The 14110-nt window shown below is 30.7% G+C and overlaps 1 protein-coding gene across 1 annotated transcript in view; it reads right to left on the minus strand.

The window, feature by feature from the left end:
* Positions 1-14110, minus strand: part of LOC124356931 (ATP-binding cassette sub-family G member 1-like) — a 69291-nt gene that overhangs the window by 12374 nt on the left and 42807 nt on the right. Inside the window, exons 5-10 of the mRNA XM_046808239.1 lie at positions 12838-13076; positions 10934-11077; positions 7765-7934; positions 6452-6620; positions 2144-2244; positions 1077-1232 (exon numbers count right to left, since the gene is read on the minus strand). Of these exons, the coding sequence (XP_046664195.1) occupies positions 1077-1232; positions 2144-2244; positions 6452-6620; positions 7765-7934; positions 10934-11077; positions 12838-13076 (979 nt within the window). The remainder of the gene's footprint in view (positions 1-1076; positions 1233-2143; positions 2245-6451; positions 6621-7764; positions 7935-10933; positions 11078-12837; positions 13077-14110) is intronic.

Below are 14110 nucleotides of genomic sequence, written 5' to 3' on the forward strand. Positions count from 1 at the left end.
CTTGTATTTGTGCCACAGGTTAGATGGGTTTGATGGAAAGCATGTCGAAATGATGATAGCAAATAATGTACGTAACTGACTTGGAGATGCAGAGATAATTGCTTTGAATTGTAAAAAATTAAAATTTGAATTGTATTATCTGGATAGTAAAGTCTATGCTTAACAGTGATTGCAGAAACAGTTGAAACAAAATTTGCTGTTTCTCTTAAGCTTACTCTATGCTTTCAAACTATAAATGTAAAGAAATGTAAAATGGTAATTAAATGATATAAACACATATTTCTTTTGTTGCATTATATATGTTTACAAAGAACAGCTGATTAAATTTAAACAGGCTCTTTCACTTAATAACATATGTTTGCTACAATGCATTTCTTACAGGTATTTCTGTAACATTTAGAGACCAGTGGGGCGGAATCCTGTGAAATTTTATGATATTTTAACACTTATTATCCTATTCCCAACGAAGACAATTCCAAACACACAAAAATCATCAAAATCGGTCCAACCCTTAAGTTATAAATAGTGTAACCAACACGACTTACTTTTATATATATATATATATATATATATATATATATTTTCAGCCATTCTGATTACTTTCTAGCCTAACAAATTATATTTTAAGGCAATGAAGCTTTAGCAGCTTTGATATAATTTATTTAGAAACACAAACAAAAATCTTGTCTTTAATAAAGATTAGAAATCCATAAAAACATGTGCTCTCTATTGTGGTTCCGTTTACATTACCATTGTATATCATGATTTGATTTTCTGTTACCGGTGTGTGAATAATAAGTTATGTTGCTTCTTAATGGTAAATGATCTAAACAAGTACAAAAAAAATCACTGTATTCTCATATGCCCTGTGTTTTTTCAGGGGTTTTCTCAGTTCAAAGTGTTTTTACTCATTAAATAAAATTATTCAGTACTCCTTAATACATGTTATTGATGTGTTATATTCAAGCTCAGAATGTACATAAGAAGGAACATGAAGACATGATCCCATACTAGAAGTTGACCTGCCATGATGGACAGGTAGAGTACAGAATATCTGTAGTACAACATATATTTACCTGAGGCTGGAAGACAACTCCAAATGCACACCCAATAGTCTGGGCTAAGATGGTCAGAACAATGCTGATAAGAAGGAACATGAGGAAACGGTCCCATACTAGAAGTTGCCCTGTCAAGTAGTACGTGATTGACAGGAAGAGTACAGGACAGAATATCTGCATAAAAATACATAATTTTAATTGAAAATAATTTAAACTCAAAACTATATAACATAAAAAGTACTTTTAGGCATATCATATACAAAAATAAATTTAATACTTCCCATTTTCAACACTGGTTTTTGTTTTTTCAGAAGCTAAAATAAATAAATAAGTACAGGAAAAAAGATTTTATTATAAGAATATAAGAGTGCAAACACAATAATCCTACTAAAACTACTACAAAATAATATACTTACTAAATTAAAAACCTAATAGCAAAACGATTTAACACTTTACTTCCGAATCTGATTACTTTTGATCAATATGTTTATCCATAAATACTGTTACATGACCAATATAACTTTTATATTAGTTGCAAATCTCGGAATAAAATTAATACCTTGAGCTATAATTTCCTTGTAAGATATATTTATAACAGCTGAAAATCAATATTAGCTACCATCTTTATGTATGAAAGAATCTTTATGTGGCAGAAGGCAGCAAATCAAACAAACATAAAACGATGCTTTACTTGGCAGTGATAGAATATGATGCAATTTGATATAGATAGACAGATGAGAAGACAATGATACAGCCAAGTTTTTGATATTCAAAAAGTTTATTTTTGTCAGGAGTTATCAAGAGCTGATTTCATTGTAATGTAAGGTTACATTTAATTTATGTTCGAGAAAATTGAGGTATAAAAACAGTTGTATAAAATAAGAGAAACAATGTTTTTTTTTTCAAAAAAATTAAATGTTGTGAAACCAAAACTTTTGAAACAATTATTAAACAAGGTTTGAATACACCAAACAAAGTGTCGAATAACAGTTTCACTGACATTGCATGCAAACCTCAGTGATAGACTTTGTTAACACTCAGCCAATTAAATCATTTTACTTTCATTGACATTTTAAATGACTTACCATGAAAGGCAAATCACCGAGAACTTTGGCCAGGTAGTACATGCTCAGAGCATACCAGTTGTTGAAGTGTTCTCGTACAATCACATTCGCTTCCATCGGAACTATAGCAAGATATTGTTTACTGTTACACATTAGCCACTAAAATATTATACGTGAAAATAATGAGATTAAGAAAAAATATACTACTAGTAATACAGTAAACCTGATTTTCTATATATTAAAACATATTATGATGTAGGTAAGGTTGTAGAATGTAGTAACTAAACCACTGTCAACTAGTGTTGTACATTTATCAAACACAACCATCATAACTTTTAACCATCGGGGAAGTTACTGGCAGCACTTAAGTGACCACCTGTTTGTTGGAACGGTACGTCATTGTTTTTGTTAGACAGCTGCTAAATGCAAGGTTAGGACCGTTGTTTGTTTTTGTTTAGTTGTGAGATTGATCGTAATGGTTGTAACGAACTGTGGGAATCTGTTGTTGCTTTCTATTAGAGAACGATTACGAGTGCAATTCTGATATCAGTGATAATGATGTAAATGTGGCAGACGTAATTATTTCCCATACTGAAAAACCATTTGCTGATTCATAGTTTGTGCGAGGATAAAGAAATTACAGCAAGATTAAGGTTATTTCGATTATTTTACAATTATTGTGTAATATCTTTTATATGTGTGTATATATATATATATATATATATATATATATATATATATATATATATATATATAATGTATATGTATTTTTTCCACAAAGGTTTATATGCTACGCCCATTGATGTAAGTTGCCACCAGGTGGCACTGCAAAAGATAAAAGTTTTCAAAGCACCTGCACATTATAAACTGCAATTATGAGACAGTTACGCAATTAAATAGTAAAACAATATTTGAAGGCATTAAGTTATGATGTATACTTGTTTGTCTTTCATAGTCGTCAGTCTGCTATTTTGGCAAGTGCAGTTATGTTTGCATTTGTTTATAATGAATTGTAATATAACCAAATCGTGTGTGTGTGTGTGTGTGTGTGTAATTTTGGTGTGTAGTGAAGTATTATGAATCGTTCCAGGTCCCAGGAACTGAGTGAAAACACTCTTAGAAGAAGAAGGAAGAGTACATGACAACTTTGTAACTGATATTTCTTTTATCATGTAAATAGCCAAAATCATGTTAGGCTTATTCTTTTTCATTCTATCCTACAGTGTTATATGGTTATTTTTATGGCAATCACTCATAAGAAAAGTAGTAAGGTCGGTAAAGGACATGGACATTTACTAATCAAGATATGCATTTCAGTTCCTCATAAAAAGTGAGCAGTGTTAAAATGCTACATTTTTTCGGGTGATAATTTTAAAAAAATTAGTGGATATGTTTATAATAAAGTGTTCTTTTAGTGTTCTTGATTTTATTGAGTGACAGAATTTTTTGGGTGCTTATTTGAGTGTTGAAACTGAAAATTAAAAAGAAAAACAAGGTAAATTTTATTTTCCTTGTAGTATACAAAGTTTTTGAGTATATTTAGTGTTAATATACACATTAGTGTACAAAACAAAACAAAAATTGGCCAATAATTAACAAAGTTATGACATTTTATGATAACCGTATGCATATTGCTAAAAATGGCACAGGAATTTGGATAACACCTGTAAATTATTGAATAACACTCCAGATATTATTGACTAATATTCCAAAAAATGTCTGGCACTGATAGGGTTGTGTTGACCTAATATATATTTTCATCTGAACTATATTCATTGTTCATCCTAATGGTGTATTTTCCTTATTTTTACAACTAAAGTACTCTTAGGCAAAACTCAAAGTACTAAAAGGACTAGTCTATAATTTTAAAATTATAGTTTATTAAATTTTTGACGTGACAACGTCTTAAATTAGGTTGCGGCTCGGAGTCACTCATGAAAAAGTGTAACGCCCGGTAACGATACGATGCCCGTCCAGTGGGTCCGCCGCACGGGATCCGCACGGGATCCGCACGGGATAAAGCAGATAACTATGTTTATTCGTGAAAATGTGGAGTGCTTAGATTCGTCATTTACAACAACTACAACAATAAAGGTAAATAATTGTACACTGATATTTCATTATCGTAAACTATGATTGATTGATTAATTGTTAGATTGACACACAAAAGTTGAGAAACTGAGTTTATAGGTTATGTCATACTATTGACAAATGTTGATAGTGTTAAGTAAATTATTAGTTTAAATCACTCTGCAATCAATCGTAATTCAGTTGATTGAGAAGAAACAGCGCGTATTGCTAGTCAAACATTTAAAATAACAAATTATAACCTCTAACCTGTCATAACAGTGCGACCAAACAAACGAACTAAACCGACCAATCACCACGCGCGGAGTTAGAATTTAACTGTGTTTAGCAAGAATTTCAAATTCCAATTTTAGTAAATGTTTTATTCAACTTTACCATTTACAATAACAAATTTTAATTAATTTCAAATTATGTACAATGTTTTAGTAAACAAAATATATTTCTATAGTTAAAATTTGTGCAATTCTTATTTTCATTCAATTCCTTGTTCCTATTGTGCAATTTAATAATATTCATATCAATAAATATTCTACCGAGAAAAAGACGTTGTCACGTAAAATCTTCGCCCGTAAAACCGACTTTACAGGCAACCATAATTTTTTTATAATACAATATGATAATATACAACAGTACAGGAAATTTTTACAAACACTGATCGAGCTTAGAAAAGTGGATTTCTTTTATTAAGGAAGCCTTCTTCCTCTTAATCTTTAAAATAAAAATTATAATAAATAAAACTGAAATAATTGAAAGTATTAGAACATAAATAATATAACAACTATTTCTCAAGCTTTTCACTGTGCACTGTGTCATTGAATATGTAGATTTTATCACAAGTTACAGACCTTGAAATACAAAGTAAAGTGCAAATATGATAAAAACACAATAACAAAGGCAGGCACAGAATGGTATAAATTTTATGGAGTAAGGCAGTCTCAGATACTAATGCATGTTGCAACTAAAGCTAGGTTCAGAAGGATATTTGTTTAAATAGTCTGCACCTTAACCTTAACCTTCCCCTTACTGATGTTAATATGCACCGATACTGTGAACTGACAACTTAATTGTCAGCTGAGATATTTTGAACTAAACCTGTAAAGGTAGCACATCTGAGCTTTTTGAAACATCAGCTTCTGAGTAACACAATGGAAATCCTTAAATGACTCTTTCATTAAATTTCTATGAAGAGTGAGGAATCTAAAAGCTTTGTGCTCACTAGTAACAAAAGTTTCCACCAAGGAACACAAAAATTGTCTGATAGCACACTTGCACAGCACAGCAAGTTTTGACACGTTATGACTAGAACTACAACAACTTCCTTAGCAGTTCGGATGTAGTTTATGACACACCTAAATCAAAGTGTCAATCAATGGAACATAGGTGCATATCACCAATGAAGAAAAAACTCTACTCTTGATAAAACAAAATTATGTGCTGTGTACATTATTTCAGGAGAGACAGTGTCCATTCAGTGGACTTTTTACCATAGGCGAAATAGGTACTTTAAATGCTCACAGTAAGTTGCTTAGATAACTGTAGAAAATAAAATGGAATTCATCAGCAGCATTCTTTAATCCATGACATTGGATCTGCTCTCAATCTCGAACTGTAAATATGACACAACTTTTAGAACACTTTGTCTGGAAACAATACAACCAGCTCCCATACAATCCAAAATCTGCTCATAATGACAATTTCACTGAAAACTAATCTTTCTAGCAAAAGATTCAACAACGACAATGACATAAAAGATGAAATTACCACTGACTGAAATCACAGATGTCAAATCTTTTGATTCAAATATAATATAAAAGTAGGTCTATTATTCTTTGGCAATGAATTGTTTCTCTAAATATGAATTTGTTTATTTTACCAATAATTAATTTGTTAATTTGTTACCAATAAATTGTGCTTACCTTCTGAGTTTTCTATACAATCCATGTGCACATTAGCCTAAATTAAAACAACTCAATTTTGAAAATTTTACACTGCAATTCAACGCAGCTTCAATTTTAAACATATTACAGTTAAAACAATGTTTCACATCAAACAGTTATTTTATATTTACATACATTATAAACTTTGTATACAAACTTTTGAAAAATCACCAATAACGAGTTACTTAACATCTTACTCTTACTTAAAGGGATAAGAAATAACAAACCCTTTTTTAACACTAAAAAGTCAATTTCTGATTGATTATAAATAAAATAATTACTGTGATGATCTATTTATACTTACATGTTAAGACAGTGTGCATTGCAGTTCCGTAGAAATGGAAGAGGACTATGAAAAATATACAAGAAAAATTACTTGACACTTTGGCTCCATCATTTCCAAAGTCGTAATAAACTACTCCTAACAATAAGGCCACAAGTATGTGTGCTGCGAGTCTCAGGAAGGCCAACCTCTGAAAATTAGAACAGTTAAAGAATTAGTTCAAAACAAATTTAAAAAAATCTTTCGACTTTTGTAAGAATCTAATTTTTTGTAGGTAAATAATAATTAGTTTTTAATTAGTTACTATAGTTAAATTTTATTTAAATCTTTACATTTAATATACTCTCAAATGTGATAAAATTCAAATGTGAGGGTTGTTAAGAAACTTAGTTTCCTTACTACTGGTTAGTTGGTAGGTGGGGTAGAGACCCAATGTTGGCCTAGCTGTGTCCAGGTATGGTTCGGTACACATCTGGCAGTGATGCTATGAAGATTTTTCCACAATTTTTTTCGCTCCAAATTAAGAGTCCAAAATAGCCACAACAATCAACCTTCCTGCCTACCGCCTACTGTGCTATTACTCAATTTCTTTGGGCAAAACAATTCGTGTAAATTATTATGTTTTACATATATTGAGGACATAGGATTGATACTTTTAATGAGAAAATGGTATGTACACTTCATTCAGGAAAGACACCTAAACGATCATTACGAAGAATTCAACTAATAGTTCGACAAAATTTAAAAATCCATTAAAAGATTGTGGAAGATTAGAGTTTTACAATTAAGTTTTTATTCATTTTACGTGATTTTCAATCGTTCCCCAAAATGAAGATATTCGTTTTTATTTGGTTTTTAAATTTACCTTACTGTTTGCTATTGATGGATTTTTAAGTGCAAAGGTGGCAGAATGTTATTCATTAGGAATTAAAAAGCTAGTATTGCGGTTAAATTTAAATAACAGTCATGTAAATAAAGCAAATGAAAAGTATCGTAATAGATGCTTTTTCAAATGTATGTGCTAGTCAGTGTGATTAATCAGTCATTATGTATAATGTCTGGTTATTATGCATAATGAACAAACTTACTAGTCAAAGTGATTAATTAATTACCTTACCCAGTATAATAACTAAAGCCCCAGTATAATAACTAAAGCAGTTTGGCTAAATTAATCAAAGAAAATAGTAAATATACTGAGTATTTTGTTATAAACAAAAGGGACTTAATTTTTGACAGCTTTTGTGTAGCTACATACAACTAAATTGGGCTACTTGGATTCCTGGAAATTTGATGGAACAGGGCTGGAAGTTTCAAATTACCTAAAATATTCTTACCAAATCCCTAATGTTGCATATAGTTGATCGCCTGAACAATATACAGAGTTGTGTGAATCTTGAAACTGCATAAGGGTTAGTTTTCATTTTTTGAAGTTCTATATTGATTTCTGCACCCTCTTTAAGGTTTATTGTCACTAATCCATCCCTCCCATTGGTTAGCATACTACCTGGAACAGAAAAATTAATGAAATCTTACATTTATGAACTTAGTGTTAATAAACAGAGTTATGTTATAACATGCAATGATGGTATTGAAATAGTAAACGTCCTAAGTTCTAGTAGAAAGTATTTTCTTTAAAATCTTATAGATACTGATTTGATATTGCATAGCAATTCCCTCTATCCCTTTCCAGAATATCTGTGCTGCAGAATATTTTGAAGTGAGCAAAAAGTTCTTAACAAAAAGTTCTAAATTATATTTATAACTTTAATACATATTTCAGTTTTACGTTCTTATAAACATAGTAAGTATTAAACTTAAATTGTTATTCAATACTTTGAAGATTTCTGTTGCTTATTTACAGGCATAACTTAAATACCAAAGTTACATTTTAATTTTATGCTTTATAAAACTTAAAGCATTGAAACACTTTAAATTTTAAATTTCACATTAGGAAACATTATGTGTAACTTTACTCCAGAATTGAACTAACCTATAATAATAAGACTAAATAATCTGTATGGAAAACTACGTTGGATTACCACCATGTACCTAACTGTACTCACAATAGTTGTCATGCCAATATTTGCACTGATCAAGTGAAAATAAGAGACAGTGGTTAACTTGCTACATCAATATCTTTACGGTTTCAACATAAATGGGGGGAAGTGGAAGATATAATATTTGAAATCAAATTTTATTCAGCTGGTAATAGCTTGACTGGAAGAGTAACAACCTAATGCAATATCACATACATGATCAGTCATTTAAGTGTCAATAGTTGCTAAATTTTTGTTACTTTATTTTAAATGAATAAAAACAGAACATTTTCATGAACATATTTAAAAGTGTTTTTCAATTCTGCAATCAATCAAGATGTATAATAATTAATGTATTCAACCGATCAGTGATAAATCTTTACTGATTTTTGTATAAATAATATAAGTAAATAATGGAGTATTTGAGCTGCAGTTTTACGCATAACTACAAAATAGATACTGAGGTCAACAAAAAATAAACATTTCTCAGGTAAGTGTAGCAGGAGTCAACAATTGGGAGTAATACAGGAAATTCTCAATTATAAACAGACAGTTCGCCTGCTTTGTAGATTGTCTGTGACATCTGAGGTAAACAGTTTTACACTTTGAAAGCACATTACAATAAATTTTAGAACTAATAACCCTTGGAAAGAAAAATATAAAAATAATTTAATAATTTGTTACTGTAACTTATAAAAAATTATCAGAAATAATAAAAAATAAACTGCAATACTGTAAAGTACAGTACTCTATAGCCCTATTCATTTTTTTGAAGAGAAAACCTGGATATGACAGGCAATGTCAGTGAGGTTATTTATGGTGGATCATCCAGTGTTATTGTCATTTTGCGAAAAAGTGAAATGGAGGAAGAGGAAAATGAGGTGTAAAAGAAAGAGAGACAAGACGCAGCACTAAGGCATGTGAAAAAAAGGAGATCTATCTTGGGGAACAAGACATGCATCACTTTGTAAAAAATGTTGTTGAAGAAACTTCAATCACAGATAAAGAGGTATGTGCTTTAACATGAAGAAACTAAAGTGGTTGACCAATTTTTTTGTAAAAACTAAACAAAATGTCCTGCAATCACTATACAGTGCATTTAACATAGTTTTGTTTTATCATACACTTCTATTTGTGTACATTGTTTTGTTATTGTACAGATTGTATGTTCTTTTATTTTAATATTAACATAATTAACCCTACATCGGGCGCTAAACGGAGTTTTCCTCCGTGTATTTTTTATTATTAAAAATAGTACTACTTTTCTGATGTTGGCAGTCGTTTCCCGCAGTGTACTTCACGAGCATCTTTCGGGGAAGCGAAACAATAGCCTCCCGCTTATCTTTGTCAAAATCTGTCAGTATGAGGTCTACTTCTGTGCGAGACTGGACCATTCATCCGTGAGCGCCCGATGTTGTGTTTGTAGTGCTTGGACAAAAATCTCCGTGAGCGCCTTATAGTGTTTAGTTTTTTATGGAGTGATAATCCGTGTGCGCCTAAATGTGTGACCTGTGATGGTTTCTTTTTAAGTTTTACAATGTATTTTATTTGAATTTTGTGAAATGGAGAATGAAGACAAGAGACTTGTCAGTACAGTACCCGTGTGCAAGGGAACATTTCAGTACTGTTTATGGAGTGAACATATTGTCGTTATAAGAACCAGAAGGAAAATGTTTTGAAACTTTGTGTAGTGTTTAAAAAAATTTTTAGTAAAGAATAAATTTTGATTTTAGAGTAATAATTGACATTACAATTGTATAATATCTCAAGAATTGAAGTATGTTGTTTTTCTAAGAAGTTAAAAAACTAAGTTAATTTCCATATATTATTACAGTAGGTTTAAAACATTTTTACAATTAATTGCATTATTCCTTAAAATAAATCACATTGTTATTATACAATAACATTTGTTAAGATTTTGAATTTCTTATTTGGAAAATTCATTCATAAGAGAGTAATTTTTATTTAACTTCTAAAAATGAATACATTACATTGTAATTAAATCAGTATGAATATTTAAACAAATAAATAGAGTTTAAACGATTATGATATCCATTATTCGCTAACCTGGAGGAAACCTCCGTGAGCGCCTGTGGTGTTTCTAATTTTAAGCGCCTGATGGAGGGGTAATATTAAGTAGTAACAATATTTTAGCCAACACAGCCTATTTTGTGCCTTTTTATCCATAAAATTTGCTTATCCACAATCATTGTGCCATGCAATTCTGCAAATAATTCTATTTACTGTATTTCTAATTAGATTATGCTTAATTGATTTAATTAAAAATATCACATGGAGAATTGGTAAATAAAGTGAATTTGGTTTGTTTTGCTTTATAAATCTTGCAAATCACCGTCCTTTTCATATTTAAGTCATCTCTAGACCCATGTATATAACAAAACACACATTAATGATACTATTGTTGATACATTCCTCACTCATAACTACAGTATAGTAACTGTCATACTCTGTTCTGTAGCCGAAGGCTTGTCATTACAGGTGGGCAGGATGTCCTCGTAGAAGCTTCCGGCTCGCTTGTTGTGTTTCTGAGTGCTCATGGCCACCAGCTCCTTGATGTGGTCTCCACGTTCCTTACAGGCCACCTCCAGAGCTGCACAGTCAGAGTGTGCGATAACAGACAATTTCTGTGTGTAAAATTGATCTTGTTTCTTTAAGTAGCGTTTACTACAAATCATCTTCAAATCACAAGAAAAAAATAGTACAGTAGACAAAAGTGCTGCACAAGTTTATAATCTGCACATTTTGATTTTTACAAGAGTTAAGAAAGAAAATGTTTTCTATATTGAAGGATTAAAAAAATTGTTGTCTGTGTATGACTACATTAAAGAAATTGATGAAAATATAAAGTTGTATGTTAAGACGTGGGAATTTAATTTGACACGATATTACCAAATTACTGGCACTGCAACTAATAGTTAAATGAAATTTGCAATTTGTCGCTCAGCCACAACAATAGTAAGAATTTCTAGAATCAAAGTTAAAATTTATTAAGATATTTTGACAGTCATGAATTGGGGTTCATAGGCTCCACCTCTTATGTGTAATTCCAGGTTTATTTTAAAGATACTTCACCAAACTCTACATAAAAATATCAACACTTTTTAGAGGGTTTCTTAATCCAATTAAAACCTACTGGGAACATATTAAGGACCTTTTCATCTTTAAAAAATTGGTCTGCAGATGCCTACTTTCAGACTAAGTGGCGTCCAAAATAAGCTTACAAAAGTAATTACATTCCCTAGTCCATCAGTACTACTGGGCCTTGAGACTTCAAGCTTAATTTTAGCAATTAATTGATTCGATCAGTTTATGGCAAACAAAAACTCAAAATAGCAAATTTTGTCTATTTGTTTATTAAAAAGCAGAATTTTGCAATTTTTACATAATGTTTCTCCATTTAAAGTTAAATGGAGAGAATGTCACAGACATTTTTATAACCAGAATCAAATTAAGCACCTACAAATATCCAGATATACCAAAATGTGTAATTATTTTGTTAATTACTTTAGTTATTGCAACAAGCAAACTACAGTTTGATCTTTGGGGAGTTGTAACTCAGAAAAGTAACATTTTTAAATCTATCTTAATAGGAAAACCGCCTCTTTCCTCCAGTGATAAGAGATCTGCAGGCTGAACCTACCAATCAGTGCAAACAACTGATTACTACCTGGCTGCGGATGGTTAACAGAGTCTCTCCTCACTCATACTTATAGTTTTTAATTTCATTTTACTATAACTACTTTCAGCTGCCTTGCCATTGTGTCAACATATATTAGCTGTTCAACTTCTTGGTTAACTATTTTTTACCCTCATAATTATAATTTTATTTTGTACGTCTTGATTTAACAGTTGAATTGTGTTTATTGTATTCATATATATTTAAAAATGTCTGTTATTATTAAAATTATTTTAAAGAACTTGCCGCCATAAACAGGCTTCAGTACATGAAATTAATGGTATTTTCAAAGAAATGAACTTGTAATTATTATATTACATTTAAAATAAAAACTAATTTGATTTCATTTGGTTATAACAGGTTCAGAAACATGCTGTATTATTATTCATTGATTTTTACACATAATTGTAACAATTAGCATTGACTTAAACTTGATAACCACTAATATAATACTGTGAAAATACTGGAAAACAACAATACTTTAGGTAACGTTAGTTTTAAAACTGGTAATAAATTGAGCGATTTAATTTTTTAATCTTTATTATTATTGTATACTTCAAATATTATAGTAGGTAAAATAGTGAAATAGAATAAGTATTTCATAGAGGTTAACTCCAATCGCCTTATTTTAAATACTCTCGTATCATTTTGAAAACAGACATGACAACACATACCAAAGTCTGCACGATTGTAGTACTGTGGACACTGTAGCCCAATGGCCTCGAGGGTGGGCAAGAGGTCCTTCAGAGTGCCGTTATAGATACACCGACCCTCAGCCAACATGAGCAGATCATCTATCAACTCCAGCAGTCGGGAGCTGGGCGAGTGGATCACCACAATGATGGTGCGGCCACCCATAGCCAGGCTCTGCAGGTGTGTCATCACTTGAAATGATGAGAAACTGTCCAGGCCACTGAAATTAACAGAATAATTAGTACAAATTTGGATGATTAAATACAATAAATACCAATATACATTATGATATGAAAACATATAGTCCAATCACTCTGCTTCCTTCCTTTATAAAACATTCCAACCAATAATTTTTTTCCTTCAAGAGTTACCTTAATATGTTCATGACAATGTGTACCCCATTGGTTACACACCAAGCTTTCGTAAAGTGCTTTGTGCGCCCAATTGGGTACATGTTGTTAAGCATTTCCTTATTGCATTTTTATTGTTTACTTGTCACGACTATTGTGTACTCCCGGGGTATAAGGAAAAATCTTGAAAAAAACGTATTGAAATAATTTTATGGGGGCAAAATTGCGAACGTAAAAAATTGATTATGGTTTATTGCCATTATTAATGAAAAATTTGATGGTGTATAAAAGTGTGAAAATTAGCCGTCTTCGGAATGTGTCTAAAATTGAAATCCTATCACTATCAGTAAACATAAATCTATTGAGTTGAGTACTGAGTAGAACCATAAAAATAATATTAAAGTTATACACAAAGTATTATTTTTAATTTATCTTGAGCCTCAGATTTTCAAATCTATACAGAGAGTGTATGAGAATCTAAAAAGTACTTCATAAATCTTATTGTAATTTAGAACATTGCAAAATTAAACCTTTATGCTTAGAAATTAGATTTTGCAAGTGCTGGAAATTGAGTGCTACCACATAAGCTTGATGATAAAAGTGGTTAGCTCGTATGTATACAAATGCAGTAGTATCCATGATAGTACTGCAAATTAGATTTTGTTTAAACAGTTATCATGTTATTAGTTAAATAATAGTTTTGTAAAATTTCTGTGGAAGGTGATTAATTTACTCACCACATAACATTTCAGGAGAGTGCTTTGGATGCTGCACATCTCTCTCTGATGAATTAAAACTAAAATTCAACTTTAGGAAAAAAATTCAGTTATGTTTAATATGGATGATGTATTAATACTTAATTTGTTAAGTAATTATGAATATATTAAAAATGACAATTTACATA

This window comes from Homalodisca vitripennis, chromosome 3 (genome assembly GCF_021130785.1).
Source record: "Homalodisca vitripennis isolate AUS2020 chromosome 3, UT_GWSS_2.1, whole genome shotgun sequence".
Lineage (NCBI taxonomy): Eukaryota > Metazoa > Arthropoda > Insecta > Hemiptera > Cicadellidae > Homalodisca > Homalodisca vitripennis.